This window comes from Pararge aegeria, chromosome 15, assembly GCF_905163445.1.
Source record: "Pararge aegeria chromosome 15, ilParAegt1.1, whole genome shotgun sequence".
Taxonomy (NCBI): Eukaryota; Metazoa; Arthropoda; class Insecta; order Lepidoptera; family Nymphalidae; genus Pararge; species Pararge aegeria.
The window spans coordinates 5,111,192-5,126,637 of NC_053194.1; the positions used below are offsets into that span (position 1 = coordinate 5,111,192).

The 15,446-nt window shown below is 34.3% G+C and overlaps 1 protein-coding gene across 1 annotated transcript; it reads left to right on the forward strand.

The window, feature by feature from the left end:
• Positions 1–973: 973 nt before the first annotated feature.
• LOC120629860 (gustatory and odorant receptor 22-like) lies at positions 974–11,858 on the forward strand. The gene is made up of 9 exons (XM_039898932.1): positions 974–1,046; positions 2,456–2,605; positions 4,669–4,767; positions 5,054–5,226; positions 6,109–6,308; positions 6,960–7,105; positions 9,515–9,711; positions 11,050–11,211; positions 11,703–11,858. Exons 1-9 carry the CDS (start codon positions 980–982, stop codon positions 11,856–11,858), a joined length of 1,350 nt encoding a protein of 449 aa, XP_039754866.1. The 5' UTR covers positions 974–979.
• Positions 11,859–15,446: the final 3,588 nt, after the last annotated feature.

The following is a 15,446-nucleotide window of genomic DNA, read 5'->3' on the forward strand; positions in this document are numbered from 1 at the left end:
TAACGGCAGCGGAGCGGCGCCGAGGCGTCATTCTAGAAATAGGCTAGTAAGAATAGAGACTCCTTTGTTGTTTAAAATTCTAATAAATATGTTAGAAAATATATAAAACGTATGTTAATTATAAGATTTTAAGTTTTTAGCAAGTTATTAAGCTATTAGTTATTTCCTTGCAAAGAACGTACCTTCTTATAGATTGTAAATCGTAATAGGTACATAGATATTGTTTAGAAAATATGTATCGTCGTGTATTCTTAAACTAGGATTCGTGACATGGCTATAAATGTCTACTGACTTGGTATAAAAACCGCTTTACAATAATTAAAATAACACATTTTTGGCGCATTCTACTTGGCATTTGTAAACTGAGGTAAAATTGTATCAACATTGGGATCTTATTGTAATTTATTTTTGCAATCGATATTTTTCATATCCAATATATTGCTAGCTGACCAACCCGCACTGGAGCTGCGTGTTGGGTGATAGCCTAAAACCTTGTTTTGCATGAGGCCTATGTAGTAATAGGATATTTATTAATGAGGTTAAGAGTAAAATAATGGATATAAAAATTACTAGCTATTGCCCGCATTCTTCATCCGCGTTTACAACGGCTCTTTACGAATCCCGTGGGAACCGCTTGTTTTGTGCTATGTTACTCTCCGTCCAAATGCTAAAAATCAAGTAGATTGGTTGCTCAGTTAGGGCGTGAAGGAAGGACAAACAAACAAACACACTTTCGCATTTATAATATCAGTGAAGATGAAATTTAAACATAAATGCGACTCTACGGATGTCGACAAACAAACGCGCATATCCAAGTAAGCCGAGAAGGGTACGTTATGATTGATTATATGGTACTTAGTTACGGTAGCTTTCAAACCGTCATTTGATCCCTTGGGGGAAACACCACTTGAAGCCTCCAAGCTATGAAGTAATTTGTAAATTGCTAAAGCATCAGTAAATGACCACGTTTCACACAAATATGTCCAACCAAGATGAAAAGAGAAAGTGGAATAAGTTTGAAAGGATTGATCCTAAGGATATTAAAGGTATTTTAATATATTTAACATAAATTTTAGATACACTATTAGGAATTACGTGGTTGATATTCCATCAACACGCACGAACCGTTTTTTATCAACGTCTCTGATACGTACCGCTAGGATGTGGAACGCCCTCCCGGCAACTGTGTTTCCTGCCATATATAACTAGAGTACCTTCAAGGCAAGAGTGTATACTATGAATAGGCTTTTTCTAGGCAAGCCTGCTTCAACCTAGACCTCATCATTGCTTTATAACGGGCAAGATTGTCGTCAAGCGCTGGCCTATCGTTAAAAAAAAGAATTCAAATATTTTTATTACGTGCACAATATTATACCCTTATAAAGTGTTTGGTACAATTCAGTTATTTTGTCATCCCAATTGCGTTATAACTAAAATTTCGCTCTTTTCGTCCGAAATTACGACATACATAAATTTTCCTTATCTGCCTCCTAAAATTACATTAGCATTTTAATATTAAACATCATTTATGCAGTAGATAAGTACGTAAATATTCTTTTAATTTTGTTATTTGATTAGAAGCATAATATGGCCTAAAGTCTTCTGTAGCTGTCTCTGTCGCCATTCTTGCCTGGAAGAGACCGCTAGGTATCCACTGAGCTCGCTTATATTTGCTGAATTTTTTTAGTGTAAATTTAAAGTACGTTCTTCCATGAATTCAATTAATTTCTAGTATCTACGTGTCTATGCAATAATAAATAAAGTGACACAAGCAGCTCAGAGTAGTTTGCTCCAAAACTATTAATATATATAAATATCAATAATAATATTTAAAAATATGAACTTTTCTGTAAACTAAATATATATTTTTTCCACAAACTATTAAAAAGTTCTGTAAACTAAAAATTTTTGGAGCTCTTTGTTACATATATTTACCAAAAAACTTGTTAATCAAATATTATTAAAGTTTATTATGGATTTAACTGTGGTTGGTTATATTTTTTTTAAATGAATCAAAAATTAATAATTTTAGATTATTTAATCACTTGAAACAATTATAAATTTAGTAGGTTGGACAAAAGGGGGGTTTTATACAAACAGAGTAAAAGTAATAGAAATTCAAAAAGAAATAAAAGCAATCTACATAAGTTTTTTTTTAATTGCACCAGTGCAGTGACTCCGCACACACTTCTGCACTAAAATATCTCCCGCGTAGTTGGAAAATCCCTGCGTAGATTGACCACCGTATCTTAAATCGGTCCAGGACTTTTTTCCAGAATATATTGTGCCACTTATATAGTTGCTTCGGACATTAAGCATAAGCTTTCTCACTAGCAAACTAACGAAAGTAGGTTACCAAATTGTGGACAGGAACTTTTTGACAACTGACAGCATATGTCGTAGTTATAGATCGAAAGCTACAATAAACACTTTTAAAAACTCTGCAATATTTCAGCTTTTAACGAAAAGGATGTTTACGGTCCACAAATAACGGAAAAGGACGGCGCGCTTTTGGATAAACACGACAGTTTCTACATCACAACGAAAAGTCTGCTGGTGCTATTCCAAATCATGGGAGTTATGCCCATAATGAGAGTACCAAAACGTGAGCTTTTAAATTCACAAGTGTTGCACAAAATCCGTTTATTACATTGAAGAGACAAAGTTAAAGAGTTATGAGCATACCTAATTTTTTCTTGCTGTACATATCTTATGACTCGGTCTTTTGTTTCATGCCATACGTATATAAGTAATGGATGGTGGTTACTAGAATCCGTGTCTACCCATAAAGAAAACAAAGCCAAAATTACCTTAAATATTAATTATACCGTATTTTGACGACCGTATTGGTGCAACGGTGAGCGCAATGAATTTAAGCAGTAGGTTCCAAGCAGGGGCAATTTGGGAATTTATAGATTCTGAATTTTCTCTGGCCTATGCTGGTGGGAGGATTTGGCCGTGGCTAGTTACCACCCTACCAACAAAGACGTGGCTAAGCCATTTAGTGTATGACTACCATACTCCCTAAGAGTTTAGCCCGCTACCATCTTAGATTGATTCGTAACTTACCAGGTGAAATGACAGTCAAAGGCTAAGTTGTAGTGGAATAATAAAAATATATAAGCTCGATTTCTACTTAACTGAGGCGAATCGAGCAATATTCTTTGTGTGTAAAACATAAAAATTTGGAAAATCCAAAAGTGCACGACTCATAATGCTCATTTAATTATCAAATATTGAAAAAAAAAAAAAAAACAAAAACTGCAAGACTGTATATCTATATATATCCATGTAAAATTAACATGGATGGTGATATATCTATATCTATAGATATTATGTACATTTTATTCCACCAGGGGCGCCTGTGCATCACTTTCCTAGTACAGCTGTTTTTTATTAATTGCAATTAAACTACACTGAATTAATTAATCATTCGTATTGAGTGACTATTTATCGTCGATTAGAATTTAAAAAAAAAAAATTTAACTCAAATAATGGATTTTTTCACAAGTTAGAGTGTTTTCGGGTTTCACACATGACGGACAGGACAAATTTTTGACCTATTTTGGTGTTTTTTTCCAATTCCATTGCAGTAAATCAATTTTTTAAAAGTATGGAATTAATCTCCATTAAATTATCTCGACAATAGTATGCAAAATATCTTGATTCCGTGAACTAACAAGGCTATAATAATAAAAATAGCCGCCGAAATAAGGCGAAAAAAATTTTTCACACTTTTCACTCAAAATTTCACTCTCTGATGCTTCGCATCATGAGTCGTGCAATAACTGATAATCTGCATGACATGCTTTGCAAATAAATACGGTGTATTGTGTTAGGACTTTAGTCTTCCTCTTTGACAGTGAAGGAAAACATCGTGAAGAAATCCTGCATACTGAGAGTTCACTATAATGTTCTCGAAGGCGTGTAAAGTCTAATAATCAACACTTGGTCACAATGGTGGACTACGGCGTACAAAGTTCTCATTCCTAGAAGATAAAAGGTTGATAATGATAATAAAATCAAGTAAAGTCTCATATATGTATAACATGTTGTATTATCGGAATGAAAACAAATACAATTTTTACCGGATATTCCCTTGAGGATATGTATTTTTCGAGCAATTATCGCATCCGGCAGAATTTTTTTAAATAAAAAGAGAGCTCTTAAAAACCTCTCATAATCAGTGGCGTGCGTAGAGGGTATGCACAGGGTATGCAAATGATATAAAATTTAGAAAAACACCAGTACGATCTGTATAGCATGTTGTATTATCGGAAGAAAACAACAACAATTTTTACCGGATAATACGATGGAATTCCCTTGAGGTTATGTATTTTTCGTGCAATTATCGCATTCGGCGGAATTTTTTTAAATAAAAAGAGAGCTTTTAAAAACCTCTCATAATCAGTGGCGTGCATACAGGGTATGCACAGGATATAAAATTTAGAAAATCGCCAGTACGAGTTATAAAAACCTAAGAATAGGCATTGTAAGTTTTATATAAAGCCTACCCTTAAGTATTTATAACTACGTTCTGGAGTTTTTTTCATTTTATATCGTCTGCATACGATATGCACGGGGCATACCCTCTATGCACGCCACTGCTCATAATAACATACTATTTTTGTTTATTGGTGGCATCATTTTCAGTTAAATCTGTTACAGATGCTCAAACAACAAAGCGAACTACATTCAATTTCATATCGAAGGCAACCATATGGGCGTATCTGGTATGGAGCCTAGAAAGCATCATTGTAATAAAAGGTATCTTTATTTGTACTTCAATATTTAATTATGTTCTCAAACATTAACTTATAACGCACACTTTGTATCTTACTAAGACTTTAAAAACGTGAAAATTTCTCCGCTTTGTGGTGACCTTAATTGGCATTTCTAACGACGCTATTTCACCCACACTAAGTCACGGGTACTTGGCACTTCCTAACAAGCAAATAATTCTTTGGCTTTAATTAAAATACTCTGGTCCCAGCAAATTCTAGTTCGCCGAATATTTATCAGTGTAATAACTTATTCGTTTCCTCGTATTTAGTGGGCAAAGAGCGATTCACAAATTTTCAGCAGAGCTCTAATAAGCGGTTCGACGAAGTTATCTATAACATTATATTTCTGAGTATCCTCATCCCACACTTTCTCCTGCCGATTGCCTCCTGGCGTCATGGATCTGAAGTGGCAATTTTTAAAAATATGTGGACACATTACCAGGTATTTATTACCTTATAATAATTGCATTACGAAATAATACTATATAATTGAAAGTAGCTTGGTGCATATCTCATATTTCTTTTGTATAAATGTAAAAGACAAAATTGGTTACTGTTTGTTATCCTTTGGAGATAAGTATATAACATGGCGGACTATTTTTTTTAAAGAAATGACAGTAAGAACAGGGTAATTCGCTTGCAGTATAGGTAGAAGATAATGTTAACTTTATTTCTGAGTCTCACGATTATTTATTGTTGTTAGATAATGCAGGATCGGCTTAACACATAATTAATTTCTTAGTACTTAAAACTCATGGTTTCCGAACAGAAAAAAACACGCAAACCTTAAATTTAGTTTCACTACGCCATAAATGAAGTTGGTTAAGTTAAATGTAGTAAGATTAAATTCTCAAATCGTTCGAACTGACCTTTCTAACGCAGTGGTAAGTATATATTTAAATGAGAGGTCCTGGGTTCTATCCTCGGCAGAAGCAATTTTGAAATGATAATTTATACATTTATTCCGTTCTGTTAGGGCGAGACTTGATGGCCGTGGCTAGTTACAGCCTTATCAAATGGTAATTTATTTTGGAGTGGAGCCATAATGGCTATACTACTTTGTCAATTTGTGTAAAAATCATAATTGACACCGAAGTTATTAGAATAATATCTGTTAGAATAGTGTTATATGCGCTTGTATGCTGTCCTCTTTAATTTTCATTTTCCGAAATTAATATACATTTCGAGTAGACAGTTGATAAGACAGTTCAAGGCACTACCCGAAGAATAAAGTGCAAGTTCCTTATAATACATTTTATTCTACGCTTTATTTAGTGTACCTATAAATTCAGATTCATAATTCAGGTTAAAGTTCTTTTTTTAGCTCAAATACCTCAAAATAACTGGCACGCCGATAATTTTTCCGAACTTATATTCTCTGACATGGGGCCTGTGCATTTTTTCCTGGGCTCTGAGTTTTGCTGTTATTCTCTCACAAAACTACCTGCAAGATGATTTTGAACTGTGGCACTCATTTGCTTACTATCACATCATTGCTATGTTGGATGGTTTCTGTTCATTATGGTAAGTAAAACATAATGGCTTATATTTTACACCGATGTTATATACCTTCTACGAACCTATGTTAAACGTTATAAAAACTATTTGTCCGCTATCTCTTAAATGTTTAATATGATGAAATTTCAAATTCCTGAATCTAGCATGAAGTTATAATCAAAGGGGGATAAAAATAACGCTTTGTGTATTAGGTTTATTGCGCGTTCAGTTATGAAATCAGCAAATTCAAGAGACATTTTTATTTCCGTATTCAAACTTTCCAGTGAACATTTGGTACTATCCGCGACAAGCAAACAAATCTTTATGGTGTTATTTTGTTTTTTAAACATCAATTAACACGGTATGGCTGTGTTATCTACCCGTATTCCACAGCAAACGAGATGACGATGCTCTCTGCGCCGTCACGTCCCTATACGCACAATACATTATGTATTATGTTTTATATATAAATAAAAAAATAAATTAAAATAACGAATCTTTTTTAAATATTTTATTCTTATTTAAAAAACTCCACCGTATATTCTTGAATCCTGGAGATGGACATGGACTACTTTTATTCGGGAGCAACTACAGTTCTCATGCAATTTAAAAAACGGAGATGAAGTCACGGGTAACAGCCTGTTTTATACAATTTAACTATATTCTCATATTCGTTAGGTATATAAACTGCAACGCTTTTGGAACTGCTTCTAAAGGTTTGGCTGAAAATCTTCACAAAGCACTGGAAGCTGAACATCCGGCTCTTAAGTTGGCACAGTTCCGGCATTTATGGGTTGACCTGTCGCATATGATGCAGCAACTAGGTAGGTATTACGTGGCAATACTTCGATATATTTTCAAAATGGTCTATAGAAAGTCGATGAGCTGAAAGGGTTGCGCAACCGACAAAAACACATTCCTTAATCCGGGTTGGTTCTCAAAATTTTACAGAAAAACACTTTACTTGTAAGGTTATGAACAGACTTGGAATCAAACCTCGAACTCGTGACACGTAGTTAAAGATTAAATAAATAAATAAATATACTACGACAATACACACATCGCCATCTAGCCCCAAAGTATATGGGTATGGGTACTAAGATGACAGATGAATATTTTATTTAACAATATACATACATACTTATTATATTACAGATAAACACTCAGACAATGAAAAACATTCATCATTCCTACCACTGGAAAATGTTCATCATCAAAGGAAGGTAGGAATCAAACCCACGGCCCTGGTCTTAGGAATATATTAATAACTATACCAACAATGGCAAGCTTGTATTCAAAACTCCATTTTCAACAATGATCGGAAAAATAACGTGAAAAGCTGATGAAATGCAGACTCCAGTGCCCTCGACAGCGAAATAACCTATAAAATCTTTTATGTTTATGTCGTAAGTACGTGTTTTCATCTCGGATCTATTGCGGTTGTAATCTTTTCGAAAATATGCAAATTGGCGGGATATTATGGAAGTAATAACAACCGCGGAAATGTCCTTGGAATGAAATGTTATTCATTTCATTCCATGGCTGTAGTTATATTTTTTTCTTTGCATTTACATGATGGTTCAAGATGAAAATGAAAAGTCAGTCAGCAAGTATGATAATGAAGCATGAGATCTAGGGTTCGAATTCCGAGTAGGGCTAAAACTTATTGAGAGTATTTTTATTCTAAGACCGCTAATACCTACTAGACAGTATACGCTTACTATTGTTGCCCGCGACTTCGTCCGCCTTTGTTTGTGTTTTTAAAGCCTCCATTAGGAACAGTTTATTTGAGAGTGCCCGCTAAGAACCTGATAAAAAAGCTTCTTATCCGTAACTTTGCTTGTCAAGCGTGCTTGACTAACACTTGATGCATCTACTACCATTGTCAATGTGTACGTGATTAAAGCTCCGAGCGGACACGCCCTATTCATCTGGCATGTTTGCATACACTTATTACGTCTTCGTCTACGGGTTTGCTTTCCGATCGTTTAGGGGTTTAGTCATGTATCTAAAACAATATTAACCAGATCTTCACAAAATCTGAGCATAATTAAACTTATAATAAAACCTTCCCAGTGAAAGAAAAAATATAAAAATCGGTTAAGGAATGGAATAGTTAAAGTTTAGAGTAAAATCAACAAAAACTTTCATCGTCTAACCCGAACCAACCCTATTGTTTTTCGAAATAAAAAGTAAATGTTATTTTAATCTGGAGTATCAGCTATAAATGTACAAAATTGCACTCAAATAACTTTAGATTTTTTTGTGTGATATCCACACAAACTAACTGACATACAGACAAACAGGCACACAAACTAACAGACAAAAATTCCTAAAATTGCATTTTTACGTTCTATTGCTTATTGATAAAGCCAAAAAAACCAAAACGACGGAACAACGTGCTCTGAGAGGTATAGGGTATGCCTTAGAGCACGTTGTTTCGTTTCGGTTATTTTATTACTATTCTTTAAATGTCCGCCAACCGCTGATTGGATTGCTTAGGATGGTTGAATTCCCAAAGACGGTTTACAGCAGGTTGGGCCTAGAAAATATGACTAAACAAAACGAGAAGTCTTACTTCAAATGTGAAGAAGACATTGCGCTGAACTTTGTGATAACGTAAGATAGGGGCAAGATGAATAAATCCCGCTAACCTGCATTGGAGCATTGGGGGTTGGCGGGAGCAAGTATTTCATAAATCATCATCATCATCATCATCATCACATTAACCCATTACCAGCCCACTACAGTGCCTGGGTCTACTCCCACAATGAGAAGGGGTTAAGGTCGTAGTTCTCCCCGCTGGCCCAGTGCGATTGATGGACTCCACACCTTTGAGAACATTATGAAAAACTCTCAGGCATGCAGGTTACCTCACAATGTTTTCTTTCATCGTTGAAGCAAGTGTTACTTAAAAACGCACATAACTTAGAAAAGTTAGAGGTGCGGGGATTCGAACTCGGCACCCCGAAAGAGAAGTCAAGCGACATTTAACTTTCAAAATTTATTGTAAATGTCATTCCAAATTATATTAATATCTATCCAATATTTAGAGGAGTCGAGCTCCTACCCAATGCGCTATCACAAAATTTCTTAATTTTTCACCGCTTATTTTATAAATATAGTTTTGCAATTTAATATAAGACATTTTATTCTTTTTAAGAAAATTTTTGGTGATATATTCAATTCATGTTATACATACTTATATAAATTTTTCCCCTTCACCCTTCTAGGTCGAGCTTATTCAAATATGTACGGTATTTATTGCATGGTCATCTTTTTCACAACAACCATTTCTCTATACGGCGCCCTCTCCGAGATATTAGAACATGGATTGAGTTATAAGGAAATGGGGCTGTTTGTTATAGTGGGCTATTGTATGACGCTGCTTTTCATCATTTGCAATGAAGCTTATCACGCTACTAGAAAGGTAAGGAAATTTTATCCTTTTCTTCATATAAATAATAGGTTAAGTTTAGGCGACCTCGGCTTATGGTTAGAATACACATACAACGATCGCAAGTTCTTGCATTTTAGGTTTTACTATAAATATTTTTAGTACAAACTCAGATATCGAGAACTGGTGTTTCCACCCTCTTATTCTGGAAAGCATTCGTCGTGAAAGCCCATCGGATATCAGGGGGTTATAAGCTTTAAATCAATCTCCACTGGTAGAAACGAGACATATGCTCAGCAGTGGAATAGGCAAGGATGATCAAGATTGTGAAAAAAAGTTTGTCTATTAGTGCAAAGAACTAACGAGACTTAATTCCAAATATTATTATTTCATGCAGGCTTACTCTATGAGTATGACACTTTTGAAACATCAAGTCTATCTGTTTTAGTGATGTTCTATTTAATAGTTGGGCCCCACGATACAGGTCGCCTAGTGTGGGGTCCACAGGTTATCAATAATAAGAGGCAAATATCAATATAATGTGCATTCAGCTTTACAAATATGTTTTCCAATTTATGTGAAATTGTTTTATTTTTTGTGTTATATTTCTTTTTCTTCCTACTGTAGTATTGATATTCTCTGTAACAAAAAAAAAATACTCGTCCGAAAGCCAGATTTACCGAGTTAAAGCCGATGACAAACTCAGCCGTTCATTCTCAGTTCCTTTTTTCTAATAATTATAATCATGTTATATATAGTCCGTCACACTCTGACTCTGACACGTCTAACCCTGCACGATCGGGACCTCCCGGTTTGTTCAGGGATGATGGCAAGAGTCCAGACAGTATGACTATAGTACCGTGGACGATGGAGCGTGCGCTGGTGTAGGATGCGACGTTCGTTGATACTTTGGCAGCTTCTCACTTGCCGAGTACGTCCCAATAAGCGGGTGCAGCTGCTGCAATCTGCTCAAATGCTTAAGCGTCGTAAATACTCCGTTATTTGTAATGACTACGTTTTTGCGGCGCTTGCTTTTGAAACTCTGGGTCCATAGTCTTCGGACACGAAAAATTTTACAAACATCGTGTCCCAAAAAATGGTCATGACGTCTGGCGACCCCAGAGCGGGCGCTTATTTAGCCCAATGACTAAGTCTAGCAATACAAAGGGGCAATAGCGCCAGCATTTTGGGTACCATGCCCATAAGTTAACAGTTAGACGGCTTATATTTTTTGTAAATATTAATATTAGTTTGTGATTATTTGTATTTTTGTCATAATACTTTTCATAGAGAGGCCTATTACAAATAAATAAATTTAAGGTAATAAAAAATTTTAAATAATCAATTCTTAAAAGCCTTGGCTTTTTTTAGGTTGGGTTGGAATTCCAAATTCGCCTGCTCAACGTAAACCTGGGCGCTATCGATCGTAACACACAACGTGAGGTAGAGATGTTCTTGGTAGCTATTTCTAAGAACCCGCCAATCATGAACCTTGATGGTTTCACAAATATCAACAGGGAATTGTTTACTGCTGTAAGTAAACTAATCAAATATTAGATTATGAGACAAAATAGAATGTGCCGTGTGGTGACGGCAGATCAGATTACCATCTCTCCTCTTCCCGCGGGTGTCATACGATGCTAACAAGGGAATATAATGGAAGGCAGGCAGCAGCCTCCTCTGTGCTACTCATACTTAAACCAAAAACTGGACTGGTTAACTTCTCCAAACAATTATGGACATGAAAATATTTTTGCCATTTTAATAACAGTGATAACAAAACAGTTTTTATTTTGCTACTTTTTCTTTTATTCAACTAAAAGATAGCCCTTGACTGTAATCTCACTTAATGGTAAATTATGATGCAGTTTAAGCAGTTATATTTAATCCATACTTTTAATCGGTTTCGACACGACATCGTACCGGAACGCAAAATCACTTTGCGGCAAATCTTTTTCGGATGGATGGTAACTAGCCTCGGGCGAAGACAGAAATTTTTAATTCCACTTTTTCTAATTTTTCAGAATATATCCTACATGTCCACTTACTTAATAGTGTTGATGCAGTTCAAGTTAACGCTTCTACGACAAGGTGCAAATAAATTGATCAAGACCATAGTAAGAGCAGTATTTAACACTACTACTACACTAGCTGATGTAGATGAAGATGAAATGGAATAAAACAAGAGAAATCAAGAAGCATCGGTTTATATGAAAATATTATGTAATAGCGGAGTAAAGCACAAAATCTACATTTAAATCATTCACACGTGATTTTTTATAAATTGAAATTACCTATTCATAGTACGATATGAAGTCACTATCTGAGATACCTAAGGATTACACAGCCTAACAGATTAATTCGATTATAAATTATTATACATATAAATATTATTATTATATGTATTTATTATTTTATTTTTATTAGATTTGCGTAGTTTTCGCAGATTATACAAAATAGTGGTCGCCCACGCTTCGAAATTCGACCATTGTTATTTAAAATTAAAAGTTTGAACATTATTAAGGTTTAGTTTTTTAAGAATATACTTTTTTAATCACAGATTTTGCCAAGCTATAAATCAAAAATGATTAAAAAAGAATACATACACGTGTGTATTATATTGCTCTAATGTATGTTCTATGCGTATTTAACAATGTGTGCGTGTACTAGTGTACAGACGTAAGAATTGAAACTTCTTCATGACCTTATTTTTCGAAAAATTATCAACCATATGCAACTTTACAGAAATTGGTTAAATAAAATCAAATTAGATAAAGTTTAACAAAAGGCTTTTTTATCATAGACATGAATACAAAAATTAAATACCATAATCACACCCGTCACCCACTTGTTGGTATATTGAAAAAGATGGCGCGTAACTGATAAATGTGACGCGTAACCGAAAAATGTTACGGTAAATTTTTTTCAAACGCCGGTAAAGAAGTTTCACTTCATAAATATTAGCATTTACCATTTATCTCTATAAAAACTACAACAAGTGTGGGATATACATACTCCTCCGTCCCCGCAATATTCTTAAAAAGGGGTACAAAGTTTTTGCTTCACTTATTAATATAAGGACATTAGCAATTTGCCGTACTTTAAAATTTTCTTATAGGAACACTCTTGCACACTTTTAAAAGGAATCTGAGAACTTCAGCTTTAGAGTTAGTGGTTAATTTAAAAGTTTAAAACTTAGTTATGATTATCATAAGTTTAGATAATATATTATTTGAAACCTCGCTAGCTTTTTATTTTTAATATTATCCGACTTTTTACATGTCTGCCTTGTTACTGGTAGCACAGGGTAGGACAGTCAACGGTGCCCTCTTTGTCATCTTTTAACTTTTTATTATAGGAGGGGAAAATTATCTGAAAATGGAAGTGGTAATTTTAACTTCCTTATGATATTCATTTCAGAACTATCGTGTACGTTTTTTATTTTTGTCTCACAAGAAGTTTATAAAACGTTTATAGTTTAATTTGTAACTTTTTGTCTATTTAATATTAATATCTCATGTAAGTTTTTTTGATTTAGTTAAGTTTATTCTGTTATATATTAGTGTAAATGGGTCATAGTTACCAAATAAAAAAAATAAAATAAATAAAAATAAAAATCTACCTATACAAAATCACATACCTAAAATAAAGTTTTTAATAAATTGACAACCAGGACTGCTTTTTATAGTTGTAATTGACAGAATGACAGAGCAGAGGGTTCATATTGTTTTTTTTTGTATGATTTGCAATTTTAATTTGATTTAAATATTTTCGTAGTCTGTATTTGCTTATCTTCACAGTATTTTTTGTCATATGGGTATTTGGCCTAAATTAAAAGCATTTATTATTATTGATTCTATCATTTATTGATTACAAAAACGCAACACACTATTAAAAATTTATAAGAAAAAAAAATCCACCCTCCGCTTGCGGGGCTTTTGAATGCCCAAGCAACGGCGGTCAGGGCTCCAGAGTGAGGAACCTCCTCACAATACGCGCCGTTTCAAGGACTATACTGCCTGCTGTATTCGATCCTTGATCCAACAACAAAGTGAAAGCTTCTTAAGATGTTGGTCGAACCTTTTCGCGAGAAGACCATTGACTGAAACGATTATTATTATTATTATTATTATCATCAGTGGAAAACTATAAACAGAGCAACACTTCGCAGGGCATTCAAAGAACACGACCTCGAAACTGGGGTTATTGAAGAGGCGGATAATTTAATTTCTTAAAAGCCGGCAACGCATCTTTGGCTCCTGTGTTGCTGCAGATGTTCACGGACGGCGATGATTACTTAACACCACTTTCTCGTTTGCCTGTTATTAATATATAAAAAAAACATGCCGCTGTGTCCTTCAACCAGTAGGTATTAAGTGCCTCATATTCAAAGTAATGTAATTAACGCTTTTAATTGATTCTGAATTTAGTTAGTATACTCGGTAATCTTGATATTTTACTATGCCTATTCCAAGGTTTATGCCGCTTTATTTGTATCTGAGCAATAAACAGATCGTAAACCGAACTCGGCTTAAGAGATTTCTGTATTGATTTTCTCGGAAGAATATTCTGCTTAACCTAGATTTAACCTTTATTGGTCTTAAGTAAAGTTTACTGCTTTATGGTGAATATAAAATTATTCGGAGTTCATGACTTGGTTTGCACTTCAGGCAGATGGTTTCACAAATATAGTAGTAGTACTCATCATCATCATCATATAAACCCATTATCGTCCAACGGGCAAAGGTCTCCTCCTACAATGAGAAGAGGTTATGGCCGTAGTCCACCAAGTTGGCCAAGTCGCATTGGTATCTAGACTTGACGCGATTTTGGTGAACCTACTTACTTATTAATTATTTATTGTAACGTTAATATCTCCTGAGGATTCTCCGGTTTCGGAGTGGAACGTGCGTAGACGGTTGCATTGCCGAAGATCTGTTTGGAGTGGAGTATAAAGATTGAAGAAATTATAAATTACACCATACAGATTCTCCTGCTTCTCGCGGAGATTACCAAATTAAGCTTAATTTTCATAATATACCATGGAATTCCGCAAAGTAACGTCGGCTTTTATCCAAAGTATTTAGAGAAACTAAAAAAAATAATAAGCGTAAAAATACCTTTCACGTTAAAAAATATAAAGCTAAAAATGATTATTTTGGGTTCTTCATCGATATTAGACCATTTTCCGATAAAGTATAGATTAAAGTAATAAACAGAAAATCGCAACATTCTTGTAAAGATAAAAATTATAACTTGTATCTTGAGTCCACATATTATTGGGAGAGAATGTTCGTCAATTTGCCCACTACTTCAAATAGGTACCCTCAAGCCACTTTAAGTCTGTGAATAAATTCACTTGGAGCGTGCAGGCTCTCTGGGATTTCAAAAATTACCGTACACAGCGAATGCTCTTTCCGTTGAGAGATAGGTCAATTTAACTACTTGTTCATTCTGGCTAAGTAAGTACATAAATTATTTGTGAAGTTAATTTGTTTCTTGTGGTTATTTATTTACCTATATGTTATGAGTCCAGCTACAGTTGTTTTTATTGTATGAAAAATCCCACTTAGCCCAATGTCTACCTCAGCAAATCGGGTATTACATTTAAAAATATAATATTTAAAACTAAAAAAAGGCTAGATTAAAAACGTAGTTTTATGTAGTGATAAGAAAACCAAATTAATTTATTTTTATTCTACGAGTATTAAGGTAAGGTATTATATATTATATAATATGTAAATAAACATTCAAAGGTAGGTTAGATC

What these genes read in the sequence shown, in the direction of transcription:
- LOC120629860 (XM_039898932.1), top strand. Translation starts at nt 980, where the DNA reads ATGTCCAACCAAGATGAAAAGAGAAAGTGGAATAAGTTTGAAAGGATT. An exon ending in ATATGTGGACACATTACCAG is followed by an intron (nt 5,227 to 6,108) that starts GTATTTATTACC and finishes TTCTTTTTTTAG; the next exon opens with CTCAAATACCTCAAAATAAC. An exon ending in CTTATCACGCTACTAGAAAG is followed by an intron (nt 9,712 to 11,049) that starts GTAAGGAAATTT and finishes GGCTTTTTTTAG; the next exon opens with GTTGGGTTGGAATTCCAAAT.